Genomic DNA, 14,846 nt, shown 5'->3' with positions numbered 1-14,846 from the left:
AACTCCAATTACTAAAATGTAAAAGTCAGCTGTCGATTGAAAATGTAAGCATCTTTATAAATATCCATTATTATTGTATTTATGAGGAACTCAGTGGTTTAGTTTAAATACTACTCCTGGAAATCCAACTTATATTCCCGCTTCACTCTCTGAAGATTAAATTCATTAAAATCACGTTCCCATTTATAAAACTATTTACATTCAAGAAGGTGCGTTTGATCTAACCAACTAATATTGGATTCCTAAACTTCATGAAATGTCTTACAAAAAAAGTACATTGCATAGTCTAGCAAATGCTCTACTATGCCCGTATCTTTACTCTCTACAAAAATATTAACTGCTAATAAGGAAAAACTTTAGATACTATGCTACAGCATTTTCTAGAAGTAGTGTAAATCAGATGTGGATTCTCAAAAATTCACAAGAGCATCTTTTTGATGTCAACTTCAGAGTATTTGGGTGTGCCGTTAGAATGTGTTTTAACAAAATAACAAAATAATTTTGCAAATGACCAGGTAAGTAAATTTACGAGTTCGATTTTTATTGAAAAAGCAGCTGTCAATGATATCAAAAAGCCTGGCCTTTAATTTATCGTGGGGAATGGTTGTGTATATAAAGTTAAAAAGTTTTGCAATGTATCTTTGTTTGTAAGGATTCTTATGAAGTTTCGGAATCCAGTATATATATGGTAGTTCAAAATCATTTTGATTCTTTGGGATACTAAAAATATTCAAAACTGACATTTGAATACAGTTCGTTATATCCATAGGTTTCAGTTTATGGACGTTTGAGCTAGATTGCTATTCGTTCTCTCCATTTGGCTAATTTCCAATAAATACACAGCTAGATAGTTTACAGGGGAAAAAAATCAGTATTAAAGTGTGCATCTATCTTATCAGAACTGTGTTAATTGCATTTCACTTTCATATATAAATCAATCTTAAAAGCTCAAAAAGGAAGTAAACTTCGATCATGGGATCTTCATACAAAACATACCAGTACATCCACTATTTAAATAACAATTAACTACAACGGTGAACGAACTTATAACACCAGGTTTCACATGGCTTCAAATCAGACAACCTCAAATCCGGATTGGCCTTCCCCGGCGCCAGTCTCACTTTTATTTATTGTTGGAGTTGTGGGGAATGCTTTGGCTCTCTTTATCCTCTTTTCTTCCTACAAGACTCACAAATGGCGCCCGTTCTATCGCTATGTTGCTGGGCTGGCAGTGACGGACAGCTGTGGAGTATTTCTGACTTGTCCCTTTGTTATTCTTCGATACGCGTCTGGTTTTCAGTATGATTTTCCTGATCCCCTTTGTGATTTTATTGCCTTTATTTTGATGTTCATGATCCTTGGTTCGGCGTTCATTGTTTGTGCCATGTCCCTGGACCGTTTTCTAGCCATTCTTTATCCACACATCTACAATACTGCAACCAAAAACAGGAGAGCTACTCTCACGTTACTGGGGATTTGGACTTTTTCTGGCTTCATATCAAGTCTACATATAATAACCAAAAGTGAAAGTGTGAGGTTTTTTCCAGGTACATGGTGTTTTCATGACTTTTTGGATGTTGCCACAAAGGGTAGGGTGCTGACAATGTTATATTCTCTCATAGGAATCTTGATTCTAGTCACCACAGCAGTTCTGAACGCGTTAGTTATCTGTAGCTTCTGTCGAAACATCCGCCAGAAGAGAAAGAAAACGATGAAGAGGGATATCTTTATTATCATTTTCCTCATTCTCACAGTCATTGTGTTTAGTATCTGCATATCACCTCTTTTAGTAAGTATAGAAATTAACTGGAAAAACATTCTATAAAAATTATCTTTTTAATGGTTCACAATTTTTAATAAATCCTCTGGTGGAAAATTACGCGGATTTCTTTGATTGACATTGTATAACTTGCATGTAATTAATTAAAGTTTCCACTGACAATTTTTTCTTTCACGTAGCTTTAAATTCATGCCATGCAGAAAAAAGAAATTCTACAAAATTATAGTTCTTCCCAGATAAAAAATAATGTACATGAAAAATGGCAACTACGATGAAAACATTAAAACTAAGTTTGCTTTAGATTTAAGATCAGATAATGTAAAAATCGTTGAGCTACTGATATCTCAAATAATTTTAACAGATAGTCATGTTTTGTCATGCCATTGGAACCATTTCTGGAGACGGAAAATTAGAGCGCATAGCATTACGCATTTCTTTCACGAATGCAATAATTGACCCTTGGATCTATATTGTGTTTCGGAAGGAGACAGTGGAATTTTTGCTGCGTAGGGTTTGTAAGTGTTGTCTTGTTTTATACCCTGACACAGAGGACAGCACTCGATCTTCTACTAAACAACCTGAGATGTCTGTTACAAAAACTTCACAAGACGGAGAGAACGTTAGATAAGTGATTCTATTTAATAAAATGTAAATACTCAGTATTCTAATAAAGGAAGTCAACATTTGATGTGTTTCTTTTATGTCAAAACTCTCTTTTGACTTATGTCAACATTGGATAATATTCTTTCTACGGATGTCAACATATTGCCTAACAAATTGTATCTAAATATCAGTCAACAATCAACTTTATGATTCAATTTTATTCGTTTCAATAACGAAAAACAGAGCAATTAATGTCCTGGAGCATTGAGTACCTTACATTTGTATAAAGGTAATTTGCACGTCGCTTTTCGTGCATGTCTTTTAATGAAATTTTTTTTTTCACCCAATACATTCATATTTAAAAAAAAAAAAAATAGCAATCACCACTGGATAAAACTGCATTTTTTTTTAAAATATATGGAGATAACGAACAGTATTCAAGCTCAAATTTCAATTTGAATAATACAAATCAGTAGCAGATTAAATACGGACCTGGAATCAGGTGCTATGGAGAAGTTAGCACATCTGCCGACCGTTCATAGCGCCATGTGCTCCTTAGTCATATCGGGGAAAAGGGAAAACCTAGAAAACGCAAGAGTGCAAATAATGACCATACAATTAGTTTGAAAAATGTCAGTCAGAATTTGACTTTCATTTGCTGACAGGGTCATAGTATCGACCATAAAACTTGCGGAATGATCTGTCTATACTAGTATCCTTGAGTCCCCCTTGTTTATTGATAGCTTGTATTGTTTCATAAATTGTTCATACTATATTTTATATTCTATATGTGCGTTTATATATACTTGTATATTCTATTTTGTTATTTACTATTTAATGACACGGTGCATACAAATAGAACACCTACCTTTGTACAGTTTTCTTGATTTAGGTTGGAAGGTTCACCTGCGACTCTCTTGAAATGAAATAGAAATTGTATTTATATAATCTATTATAGGCTATAATAGCCGACCTCAGTGAATCATGGTACTTATTTAATATAGATACGTCGTGAAAAAGGGAATATAATGAATAATGTGGAAGGACGACGGGAGACGGCTAGGATGAGGAAACTCTTTATCTGGAAAAAAAACAATCAAAGCATTACCCCCCTTCACTTGATTTAACTCCTCTGTTGTATAGAGACATTGAACGAAGGTCATAATAAATATACGGACAATATTCATTCACTCACTGTTATTCAACATATTATTATATTATTTTAAAACATTGTGACGTAAACCTCTTGATTGTGTTATCCATTCTATAGCTTAGTGTTGAGCTAACTGCCTTAACAATCCTTTAAGTCACCTGTTAGTGTCCATTCTTTTTGGAAAACTGTCCATTCTTTTTTAAGAATGGACAGTTTTTTTTCAAAAAGAATGGACAGTTAAAACAAACAGAATGGAGAGATACAGGTAAACCTTGGCATGTGCACAAGAGGGAAACAAAAACAAATTATGTACATTAAATACGATTTAATGTGTACATGTGTATAACAAAAAGAACACATTTAAAACTATGAATAATGCACATTATTTCAATTCACGAAACTTGAATTTAAATGACAATTTAAATGATTCCCTCGAGAAGAGTCCATTTTAAGCTTGAAGTATGCTTTTATTAAATGTATTATCCAGAAAACAGTTTGCACTATGAAAACTACACTGCTGCAGTGAATATTTCGGTAGAAAATAATTAAAATTGAAACATTTCCAGATTTGATTTGATATACATTTTCAGGTCGAAGTGTTGTTCATGGCTATCCAACACTCGGAACACAATTTGCATTTAACCATTACACTGCTGTAATTAATATATCCTCAAAAACTGAATTCAAATTAAATAACATTTCCGGTTTGAATTGGAAATGTCTGTATTTGTCGTCGAAGTTTTAAAGGGGATCAAAGTTTGGATAATATTTTCTTTTACGCTTACTATTCTCTGTTTCCAGGTCAAAGTATCACTAGTTGTGTGCATCTTTTGGTTTCAATTCGATTTCGATTCTATCAGATATTCTCTCCATCGGAGGGAAACATGTTTGCTTTTACAAAGCAAAATATAAACTGATTATGAGGAGTTGCATTCTTATATAAAAACTAGCATACCCCGAAATCCACATAACCGTCCATTCTTTAGACAAAGACCTTTTGATATTTGCATCTGGAAACACAATGGCCATTCAAAAATCGCTGTGCACCCCAAGCTAACCTGTAACTGTCCATTCTGTAAACAATGAATTTTTGTATGTGTGCTACCTGTTTTGCACATTTTTTTTTATTTTCAGAACAAAGAGAATCATGTTTTAAGTAGGTGAAAGGCCTCAAACTAACCATTCTGTGAGAGAAAGAACTAATCGAGGGCCTACTGTAAGAGAAAGAAGTTCTTTCTCTCACAGAATGGCCAGCTTGATGCCTTTCTCCTTTACATTTTAATTTAAAAAAACATTTAAAATGTTCAAGTGTACACTATTTTCCATTTGATCTTATGGAACTTGCGAAGCTAAAATTTATTCGATTAGTGTGTTTCATTCAGTGGTTAAAACTCTGAAAGTTTTCTCCTTCCAATCCCCATGTTTGAATTTCATAGGTTCTTTATAGATATAATGTGTGTTTCACAATCAGTGAAATGAAAGTTAAATGCAATGAAAAAAAAATTAATTTAAAAAAGGAAAAATCCTTTAATGCAGCTATTTCTCCCTCTATTGTCTTACTTGGGTTTTTTCTTTCTCTTTTATTTTCTGTTCGTTTTTTAAATATATGTACAGAGTATATAAATATATTTCTTAGGAAAACACCGCTTTGTAATATCGATTAATTAAAACTTGTCGTGAGCAACACCTTATACAGGAAGCTATGTTAAAAGATGACCCTATTTACGACTTCCTATTGGTTTATACCGGTTTCTTGACAATTGTAATTGTATTTATGTAAGTTTCGGAGATTACAAACAATAACATCAAATTCCAAAAACACTTGTACTTTTTTTAATTTCATTATCAAAGTACAAGTGAGATTGTTTCAGAAGAAATATCACAATAAAAAAGGAGTATTTACTTTATTTGTGAAAAACTGTGAACGCTCTAAACAAAATCTGGCAACAAAACAAATCTGGCTATATAAATAATTAAACACAAAATCGGAGAAATTCTACAATTTGTATTATTATACTTTCAAGTTAAATACTAAAATCTGATTGGTTTAGACGCAGTTAACAGTCCGTTCTATTACCCTCAGCCTTAGCAACACACGTGGCAACGGGTAACACAACGGTAATGCGCGTACGGTTCACCGTAGAATTCTACAAGCGTTAGTTGCGCGTTTGAAAGAACAGGAATAAACCTAACGTCAATAAAAGCTTGCGTCCGATGTAGCTTACTTGAAAACAACAAACGACAGACGAAACATGATTGCAAGTGCAGAAATAACGAAACTTTAGATGATAAAGGACTTTCAGGGTATCAAACAAACAATAAAGAGGTCAGTAAATCTTTTTCGAAGTAGCAGGGAGTTTGAAAGCTTTCTAAACGTGAACGTAAAGACGATCGACGATTTTTTTTTATTGACATCCTAAATCAACAAGACATTCAGTATAATAAAATAAATGGTGCCTGTTTTGGAGGGTAACAGTTGAAATTGACACCCCAAGGAAAACCATTGTCAACCGACGCGACAGCGGAGGTTGACAATGGTTTTCCGAGGGGTGTCAATTTCAACTGTTACCCTCCAAAACAGGCACCATTTATATAATATGTATCTAGGAGGAGCATTGCCTGTCAGACCGGTCACTCCCTCCCATGGTCCTCAGATGTTGGTAAGCTAGACCGAATATTTGTTAGTCAAGTTAGTTCAACAAAATCAAGGCCTAAACCTCGGTATAAAACACATCAGCCAAACTACGAGCCAATGACAAATAATATTTGTTAACATGGTTGTTTTAACCTCCATTAGTACATGTTTCACACCTCGAACAAAGGATTTTTGCTGCTACCAAATCACTTGGTACACCCCAAGCCCAAGCTTCATGGTTGGGTGACTCTACCATTGTGTACATAATTATTGAGCAAATCGTTACCAATGATAGGTTACAATCATGGACACGGGGCAAGGTCAGCAGACAATGAATTATGGACCTCAGGCGCGTAGCCAGGCGTACGTTTGTACGCAAAAACGTCCACATCATTTTAAGGAAAAAAGGAGAGAGGGAGAGGCAGGCGAAATTTTTATGCTCTTAAATCATTTTGCAATAATAAATAATTTTAAAAATAAAAGAAATGTTTAGAAACAATTTAATAAATGATAAATAATAACTAAAATTAACAGAATCAGTTTTAGAGGATAATATGATACTGTACATATAGTCAGCATCTCTCTTTCTGAAATCATTAGATTTTCATTGAATCTGGTTTACGTATTGCTGATTTTTTTTCTTTAAGTGCATTACATTCTCATATACATGTACCACTCCAACCGATTAATTTTGTCTCTTCAAAATTCTAAAATTGTTTTAAGTGGGCTCTTCATATTACATAAACAACGATACAATGCATTGGGCATATCCTTTCTCATTTTAGAGTGTTTGTCCATATTTCCTACAAAAAAACAGACCTCGAAAACATGGGTGCATAGCAAACTTAAAAGTTTAAGAAAATTGCGATCAGGGGGGTGGAATATGCTCATTTAAATTCAATAGCCGTCGGGGGATCCTATTGCAACTTATAAAATACTAGTGGATCCTCACCAGGGTTTAACCACGGATTTATAATTTGACATTGAGGAGTTTTAGTATGTACCCCCTGTATAAAAACACTTGGTCCACATCATTAGTGGAAAGCTACCCCTGGACCTGATGTGCTTTCATTCTAATTTTTCTTAGCATAATACATACAAAAAAAAAATTTTTTATCTACAAAATAAATTACATAAATTAGTTACAAAAAATGCAGGAAAAAAGATCTCTTATCTCTTCCCCTGTCTTTGAATAATTCAACTTTAGCCGAAATCAAAACGTGTACAATTATAACTTAATTAAAATCAAAAGTAAAAGAGAAATTTAAGAAATGTACACATAGTAATTAAACGTTTGGGTTTTTTTTTTCATATAGCTATATAGCTTTATTAAGCTATTTAAAATAGCTTAATAAAGCTATTTATATGCATGTCTTTTTTTCAACAAAAACGTTTTTAGTGAGAAATAAACAAAAAGTCGCAAGTATTTGACTATCCATATATGTATATATACTTTGGGCTATCAAAAAAACAACCTAAATCATAGAAAGTTCTTTTTTTAACATTGCTGTTGTTGAATACTCTTATAGCAAAAGATGATTTTCCATTGTTTGAGATAACTGTACTAGGGGAAAGTGTCCTATTGAGTGCGGTGAGGCGTGGATAAGTATGATTGCTTCTCATTGTGTTGAACTGTTACCAATCAATTATCCTGTTGGATTGCCAAAACTGACCTCCTTTATAATTTCATTCAAGAAATAACTGTGTGGTCACTCATCAATAGCCCCCAAACTTTGAAAAATTTGAGTACAAATTAAAGTCTCTCAAGGAGACACAATTTGGTGAGTGATTTTTACATGCATTGTATTCAGAAGAGTTCAAAAAATGTTTAATATTTTATTTCAAATCAATTCTGGATAAACAAATTCGTCTGCAATTTAAAAGTTAATGATATTTTTTAAATCAAAACCTTGCGACTTTTTCCATATAATTCATAGCTGAAAAAATAACACATTTGAAATTTTTTTATAAAATTTTCAGAGAATGGAAAATAGAGAAATTATATTGGTAATTTTCATGGTATGTTTTCGATTAAAAGCTATTCCGAATAGCTTTCATAAAGCTATATAGCTAAATCAAGCTATATAATTGCTTAATCAAGACATCCAGGGTACTGTGACGTGCCTGAGACCTGCTTAAAACGTCAGAATTATCGCATTGAGAAGTGATATAGAGAACAATAACATTTGACTTACTATATTCAATTTCTTCTTCAATTCCAATTAAGCAGTTAAACAGATATGGACTGATTCGGAAACAGCAAAAAGTCTAATAATGATATTTTTTAAGAAATTCAAATACGTTGGAACCATTCTATATTGCTCAAGTAGTGTACATGTATATCCAACCGTAAACCTTTCTTTTCCTGCTTTTCGTTTTCTGTGGAATTCTTTGCTTTCAGGAGAAATTTATCAATTTTACCACCAAAAACAAATGTTTAATAATGTCCACAAAAATAAAATGCCCCTGACTTAAATCCATCAAAATGACATGACTATCTTCATACAGAGATTTATCTATTGAAATGAACCTGTATTGTGTTTGAAAACTACTCACTGTAAACCGTCACCTGACAGGTAGATTTTACCTCGAGGGTATAATTATCACATCTGGGCCTGTACAAAATGACAATAGTCAGGGTCAAACTATCCTTATCTTGATTGGATAATAAGAAACACACAAAGATTTGTAATAAAATAGACAGAGACACAAATGGCTTAATTTCTCGTGTGAAGCATGTACTAAGTATGTTGTTAAACTTTTCCCTCGCCATTCGATTTGGTCCCTCGCTTCGCTCGGCACCAAATCTCATGGTACTCGGGAAAAGTTTACCAACATATACTTGGCTTCACGGAATGCTTACTTAAAACAATATCGTTGAAATCCATGTATCAGCTAATATCTCAGTAGCCTGCCATGGCTTATAACTTATTCAGAGTACTGAGTTAGTTGGAACACATATATATACCGTTAGTATGCGATAGAGTAATGTCACTACATAAATAAGAAAACGTTGATGATGACAAAGCTGAAGACATCTTGTTTGTCATACAGTTTAGATTTAACTTTCATCACGGTCCCACTACAACCTTCATATTTTGTTAAAATCTCGCAATTTTTTCGATACTCAAAAGCAGACTCAATTTTAAATCACAATGCAGGCTTATGACAGATAAGATGATGTTCATTGATTATTCTAAGTTTTTTTTCAATCAATGTTAGAATTCTAGAAAAGTTACCATCATACAAACGGTCCATCACTGAGTACATCTTTCCGTAGACAACGAGAGGAATATTGGATTGGAAAACTTCGAACAGCTTTTCCATATGGATGTAATGACAATATCGGTATTGTCGGAAATCTTTCCAATCTACAGTGTAACAATAAAAACCATATGTAAATCAACAGTAAGGTTTTCATCGCATTCGCACCAAACTTTTTCTCTGTCCTTTTAAAACTTTTAAATAGTATACTTGTGTCAAGAAATTTCTTTTTTTATTCCTTGATCCAGAATACAGGCTGGGGTCTGTGGTGATGGATATTGCAAATCTAGGTTTTTTATCCTCCACGTTTTATTGACAAAAATGCGGCTTAAACAACCCGTTCTTTCCTTAAACTTCAATATGGCGACAAAGTAATTTTCTTAGTTGGTTTGGTTTGGTTTGGTATGAACAAATTTTATTGTAATTTCTAATTACAAAGGATTGGGCTGAAGTTCTAAAAACTTATGACGCCCTCTCCCTACATATAAAAAACAATTCAATTAGGTCACAATTGAATATGTACATTCAAAGTATTCAATATTTACGAAAATTACAAAACAATGCATTTTAAAGAATCATACATATAATTTTGTATATACATGCATGTAGAAATAAATAAAATATTTCAATAAAATATAATAACAGTAATACTAACAAGTGAAGCTGCCAGACTGTTTGGCAGAAAAGACGTTCGTTCTCCACAGCACTCAATCTACCCCCCCCCCCCCCCCCCATAATAAGACATCTATATCTAAAATATGAATTTTATCAAATAGTAAAAAAATTATCAAAAAATTCCTTTCTGGCTTCGTTATACTTTGGACATACAAAAAAATAGTGGTACGCATCTTCTGTCTTGCCACATGAGCAAAAAGGGCTTGAAATTAAATTGCATCTATACAGGTCACTATTCAATGCACAATTATGTCAAAGTCTGGTCTGGGGAACATTTAGTCGTCTGTTACCATAATCAAAATATGCTGGCGGGGCAGATTTTTTAGTACTTAATTTAGAATTAAAATTTGAAATCAATTGTACATTTCTTTTTTTCTTAGTCACAAAAGGGCCCAGTCTTGTATTCCACCATATTTCAAGTTGAAGACTATATGATTCATTTCCTACAAATATGCATTGACTATTGCTTCCAAACATTTTAATTATTAAAAAAAACTTTACAGAGCCTAGATACCGATTATCTGAAACATAATCCTGCTTCCTGTTTATGTTCTTCTTCACCCAATAGGTAAAGTCCTTCTGGACACACTATTACTGATGACGTAAATATACTTAATACTCAGTAATGAGAACCTTAAATTATTAATTTCAAATGGGCTAAAATTTTGGGAACCCGATCTCTTAATTGGCGTCATAATTTCATAAAAATATAGGCCCAATGAATTCTGTGAAAGATTTCGCCAGGCGATGGAACAAACATGAAAAAGAAGACAGAGTGGACTAAATGTATCAGATCTATGTTAAAATCTTGCATCAAGTGATTTAGGAGAAAAATAAAAACCATCTATCCTTCTGTGTTTAGTAATTCAGAAGTGAAAAAATAATTAAATTACACGGTCAGTATGTACTGGTTCTTGCTGTCAAAACAGAAAACAAAATTGTCTTTGTTTGTAAGACTCATTATCAAAAGAGTATTTTGGAGGAACTGGGATTTAATTCTACCAATGGTTTATCAACTGATACCCATAGCTCCCTCTCTATATCGTCTGTCAGTTTTGAATATTTTTGATATTCCTTACATCCAACATGAGTTTGAATTATCAGATCTAAACTGGGTTCCAAAACTTCATAAAAACCCTTGCAAACAAAGATACATAGCGGGTTCTAGCACTATATATAGTAAATGTTCTACCAAGCTTCTTCTTTACGCCTCTCTAAAATTTTAACAGTAGTGAAGGAGAAACTTCAGGAGTGTTGTTCAAGTAAAAAATTAGAGAAGTTATGTAAATCACATGTGAATATGTAAAAATTCCAAAGAAATTTTGAAAAATTTGAAATCACAAACTTTTACCAAAATCAGCAGCTTAAAAGCTTTGAACTTTTCAACTTTATATACAACCATTTCCCACGATAAATTAAAGTCCAGAGTCTTTTTATATCTTGATGGCTGTTTTTTCCAATGAAAATGGAACTCGTAAATTTACTTACCTTGTCTACGATCATTTGCAAACTTATTTTATTTTTTTAAAAATCGGATTGAACATTCAAGTACTCTGATGTTGATATTAAAAAGATGCTTGAATTACGGATTGACAATATCTATTTGGAATTTGAAGACCAGTTCGATCTTCCAACAATATATTGGAATTCCCATGGGTTCAAATTGTGCCCCGTTATTTGTATTCATATGAAGCAGAGTTTGTCCGAAATATTTTTACGTGAAAAGAAGAAAACACTCGTTGTGGCCTACAATACGACACTGAAATATGTCGACGACGTAATGTCAATTAACAATATATGAAAATGAAAAACAAGTTGGTGAAACAAGAATATCAGCAGTCTCGTTTAAAGTCATCATTTTGTACGTTCTATGGTCGATACAATGACCTTGTCAGCAAATACAATTTATCATTGAGTAAAGGTTTTTCATACTAATTGTTAGTCCATTATTTATACACTGAATTGAAGACGGATTTTTCCGTTATTTCCCGATCATGAAAAGGAGCAGACGGCGGGTATGACCGGTCTGCAGGGAACGCACTTCTCCATGGCACCTGATCCCACCTCTGATGTTTTTGAGATCCATGTTTGCGCTGCTACTATTTTGTATTGTTTAATGGACTTTTTGAGTTTGAATACTGTTTTTTATTTCTGAACGTTGAATTAAACCAAGTTCCTTTAAAATACAGTTGCAATCAAGAATCTTAAAAGTAAAGATGATGTTGCTACAATTCCTATCTGGTGGAACTATAACATTGTGTTTATGTGGTCTTTGAATTTTTTTTTACAACCCTCCGATTTAGTGAAAAACGAAAAGATAGATGGTACACATACTGTTTTTCGACTTTCGAACCAGATTTCTTGATACATTTTTAAACCACTTTTATATAATGATCCATTCTGAGAAAGTTTTTATATCTCATTCTTCATATTTAGTCCCATGTCTTGCTTAATCTTCGACAGCATTTATAATAAAAATACGTTTTGTCACTAATTAAAAGATCGGGCTATGATTGCTTTAAGATCTGTATTCTCCAATAAGAATTCCAATAAAAAGTCACTTCCATCAAGTGTCCCTTGTCATGACCGGCTTTGTTACTGGGTTACCATTACCTTATTCTTTTTCTAGTATAATATCTAAATATGAAACAAATGTGTCAGACTCTGTGGTATCAATGCGTCATCACATGAGGAGATTTCTGTATTTATTCTTCGTTGTGATGAATCCCGTACAAATTGAATGCATTCATTCTTCTCTACTTTGCTTTGTTTATACATTAAACAAAGTGTAATATATTTGTTTCGATGAAATTGATTCATTGCACAGAGAATGTGTTTCCGATATTTCTTTTTTTTGTGGTGGAAAATCCCGGTTAGTGTATATTTATTTTTTAAGCTCTTCTTTGTTAAGAAATACTAGTTTATGTATAATATCATCTCATTATATAAAATTCCTGTTGCAGTAAAATAAGAATTAGAGCAGGAAGAAAAAATCAAGCATTGTTTTAATGTATACGTATATAAAGATCCATCCAGTCCACAAAAAGTAAGAAAACTAGGTAACGAAACAGCGATGACTGAATTATCAACAATAATAAATTACAACCAGACGACACCCAAACAGGAACAAGAATGGCCCTCGATGGTCCCCGCGACTCTATTACTAGTCTTTGGGATATCGGGAAACGTATTAGCCTTGGTCATTCTCTGCTGTTCTACCAAAACGCACAAATGGCGACCGTTCTACCACTTCGTTTGTGGACTTGCCATCACAGATGGAGGCGGGGTGCTACTGTCCTACCCAATCATCATGGTTCGATATGGCTCCTATTTCGAATTTACCTATCCGCAGCGTTTGTGTGACTACATGGCATTCGTATTCATGTTTACTATCCTGGCCTCGGCTCTTATTGTATGTGCCATGTCTTTTGACCGTTTTATTGCAATCCTGTATCCTCACTTTTATAACTGCCCCACCAAAAACAGGAGGGCTGTTTTAACTCTGGCAGGAATTTGGATTTTCTCTGCCTTTATGTCCAGCCTCCATTTGATGGTCGGTCAGAAAAGCAAGAATTTTTTCCCGGGTTCTTGGTGTTTTATGGATTTTTCAGATGCCGCCACATCGAGTAGGATCCTGGCAATGTTGTATTCCCTGACAGGCATTCTGATCCTCACCACTACAGCCGTACTGAACACCGTGGTGATTGTCCGAGTCTGTTACGATAGCCAAAAGAAGAAGAAAAACATAACAAAGAAGAAGAATATCCACATCATTGTCTTCCTCTTCCTAATCGTGGTCTTGTTTTCTTCATGCATTTCATCGCTTTTAGTAAGTATTGAATTATCCTTTTGTTGATGATAGACATTTTATATTATTTTAGAATGCTAATAATTAATTGAAAGGCTGAACAACTATGGGAGTACAAGCAATAAATAGTATCTCTGAACCAAATGTATTAAACTTATTTGCTTATTTTTATGTTCTTAACAGATTAACATATTTGGCCATGCAGTTGGAACCATTTCGGGAAATGGAGAGTTTGAACTTAATTCTGTTCGTCTTTCCATTTTGAATTCAATTATTGATCCCTGGATCTACATTTTATTTCGGAAGGATACATTCGATTTTTTCAAGCGAAGAGTCGGAAGATTGGGATTTATTTCGGTATCAAGCTCTACCTCTGGGACTCAATCCTCCAAAAATGAAAGCCCCTCTAGCGATCCGTATGTTGATGAGACGTCAAAGGAAATGGTCAATCCAGCCTAACTGGAACAACGCATTAGAGAATGTACAATTCTGACGGGACGTAAAAACGGTGGCTGGTTAAGGTGAAAAACACAAATCTAGACAAAGAAGAACCAAAAAACAATGTATTTCTTCTGTTGTAAAGATGATTTTGGTATACGAATGCATGGAATTTTAAATTTATCATAAAACTACGCTATATATGTCTGTATAAAATATCATAGTTTTCTTATTTAAAGTATGAAATAAACTCATTCTTAAATACTATGGGTTGTCCAATATTTGCATCGTGTCTGACACAAATGTTGATGTTTATTGGCTATAGACGACAAAGACCAACTAACATCTAAATTAGAAGATAAACGAGACGTTCCTATTTATGTAGTTATATTCTAACAACACCTGCAAATGATTTTGTGTCAACCCACTTATTTGCTACTCAAAACCATGCTCTGAATACGTTCAATTTTAAAGGTACTTGAACACAGAT

The 14,846-nt window shown here is 33.5% G+C and overlaps 2 protein-coding genes across 2 annotated transcripts; both read left to right on the top strand.

Moving 5' to 3' along the window:
- Window positions 1-1,063: 1,063 nt before the first annotated feature.
- On the top strand, window positions 1,064-2,447 carry LOC134247796 (prostaglandin E2 receptor EP4 subtype-like). Its single transcript, XM_062730184.1, has 2 exons — window positions 1,064-1,789; window positions 2,142-2,447. The coding sequence occupies exons 1-2, from the start codon at window positions 1,064-1,066 to the stop codon at window positions 2,406-2,408; spliced, it is 993 nt and encodes a 330-aa protein (XP_062586168.1). The 3' UTR covers window positions 2,409-2,447.
- Window positions 2,448-13,173: 10,726 nt separating this feature from the next.
- Window positions 13,174-14,615, top strand: LOC134247795 (prostaglandin E2 receptor EP4 subtype-like). The gene is made up of 2 exons (XM_062730183.1): window positions 13,174-13,939; window positions 14,102-14,615. Exons 1-2 carry the CDS (start codon window positions 13,184-13,186, stop codon window positions 14,375-14,377), a joined length of 1,032 nt encoding a protein of 343 aa, XP_062586167.1. The 5' UTR covers window positions 13,174-13,183; the 3' UTR covers window positions 14,378-14,615.
- Window positions 14,616-14,846: the final 231 nt, after the last annotated feature.

This window comes from Saccostrea cucullata, unplaced genomic scaffold (genome assembly GCF_032062105.1).
Source record: "Saccostrea cucullata isolate Sc308-1 unplaced genomic scaffold, CSIRO_AGI_Scuc_v1 ctg295, whole genome shotgun sequence".
Taxonomy (NCBI): Eukaryota; Metazoa; Mollusca; class Bivalvia; order Ostreida; family Ostreidae; genus Saccostrea; species Saccostrea cuccullata.
Note: the sequence above shows the minus strand (reverse complement) of the source record. Positions and strands in the feature narration are given on the sequence as shown.

Bases quoted from the DNA above. Each gene is read 5' to 3' on its own strand.
- LOC134247795 (XM_062730183.1), top strand. From the start codon at position 13,184: ATGACTGAATTATCAACAATAATAAATTACAACCAGACGACACCCAAA. The intron at 13,940-14,101 runs GTAAGTATTGAA...TGTTCTTAACAG, and splicing joins CATGCATTTCATCGCTTTTA to ATTAACATATTTGGCCATGC.
- LOC134247796 (XM_062730184.1), top strand. From the start codon at position 1,064: ATGGCTTCAAATCAGACAACCTCAAATCCGGATTGGCCTTCCCCGGCG. The intron at 1,790-2,141 runs GTAAGTATAGAA...TAATTTTAACAG, and splicing joins TCTGCATATCACCTCTTTTA to ATAGTCATGTTTTGTCATGC.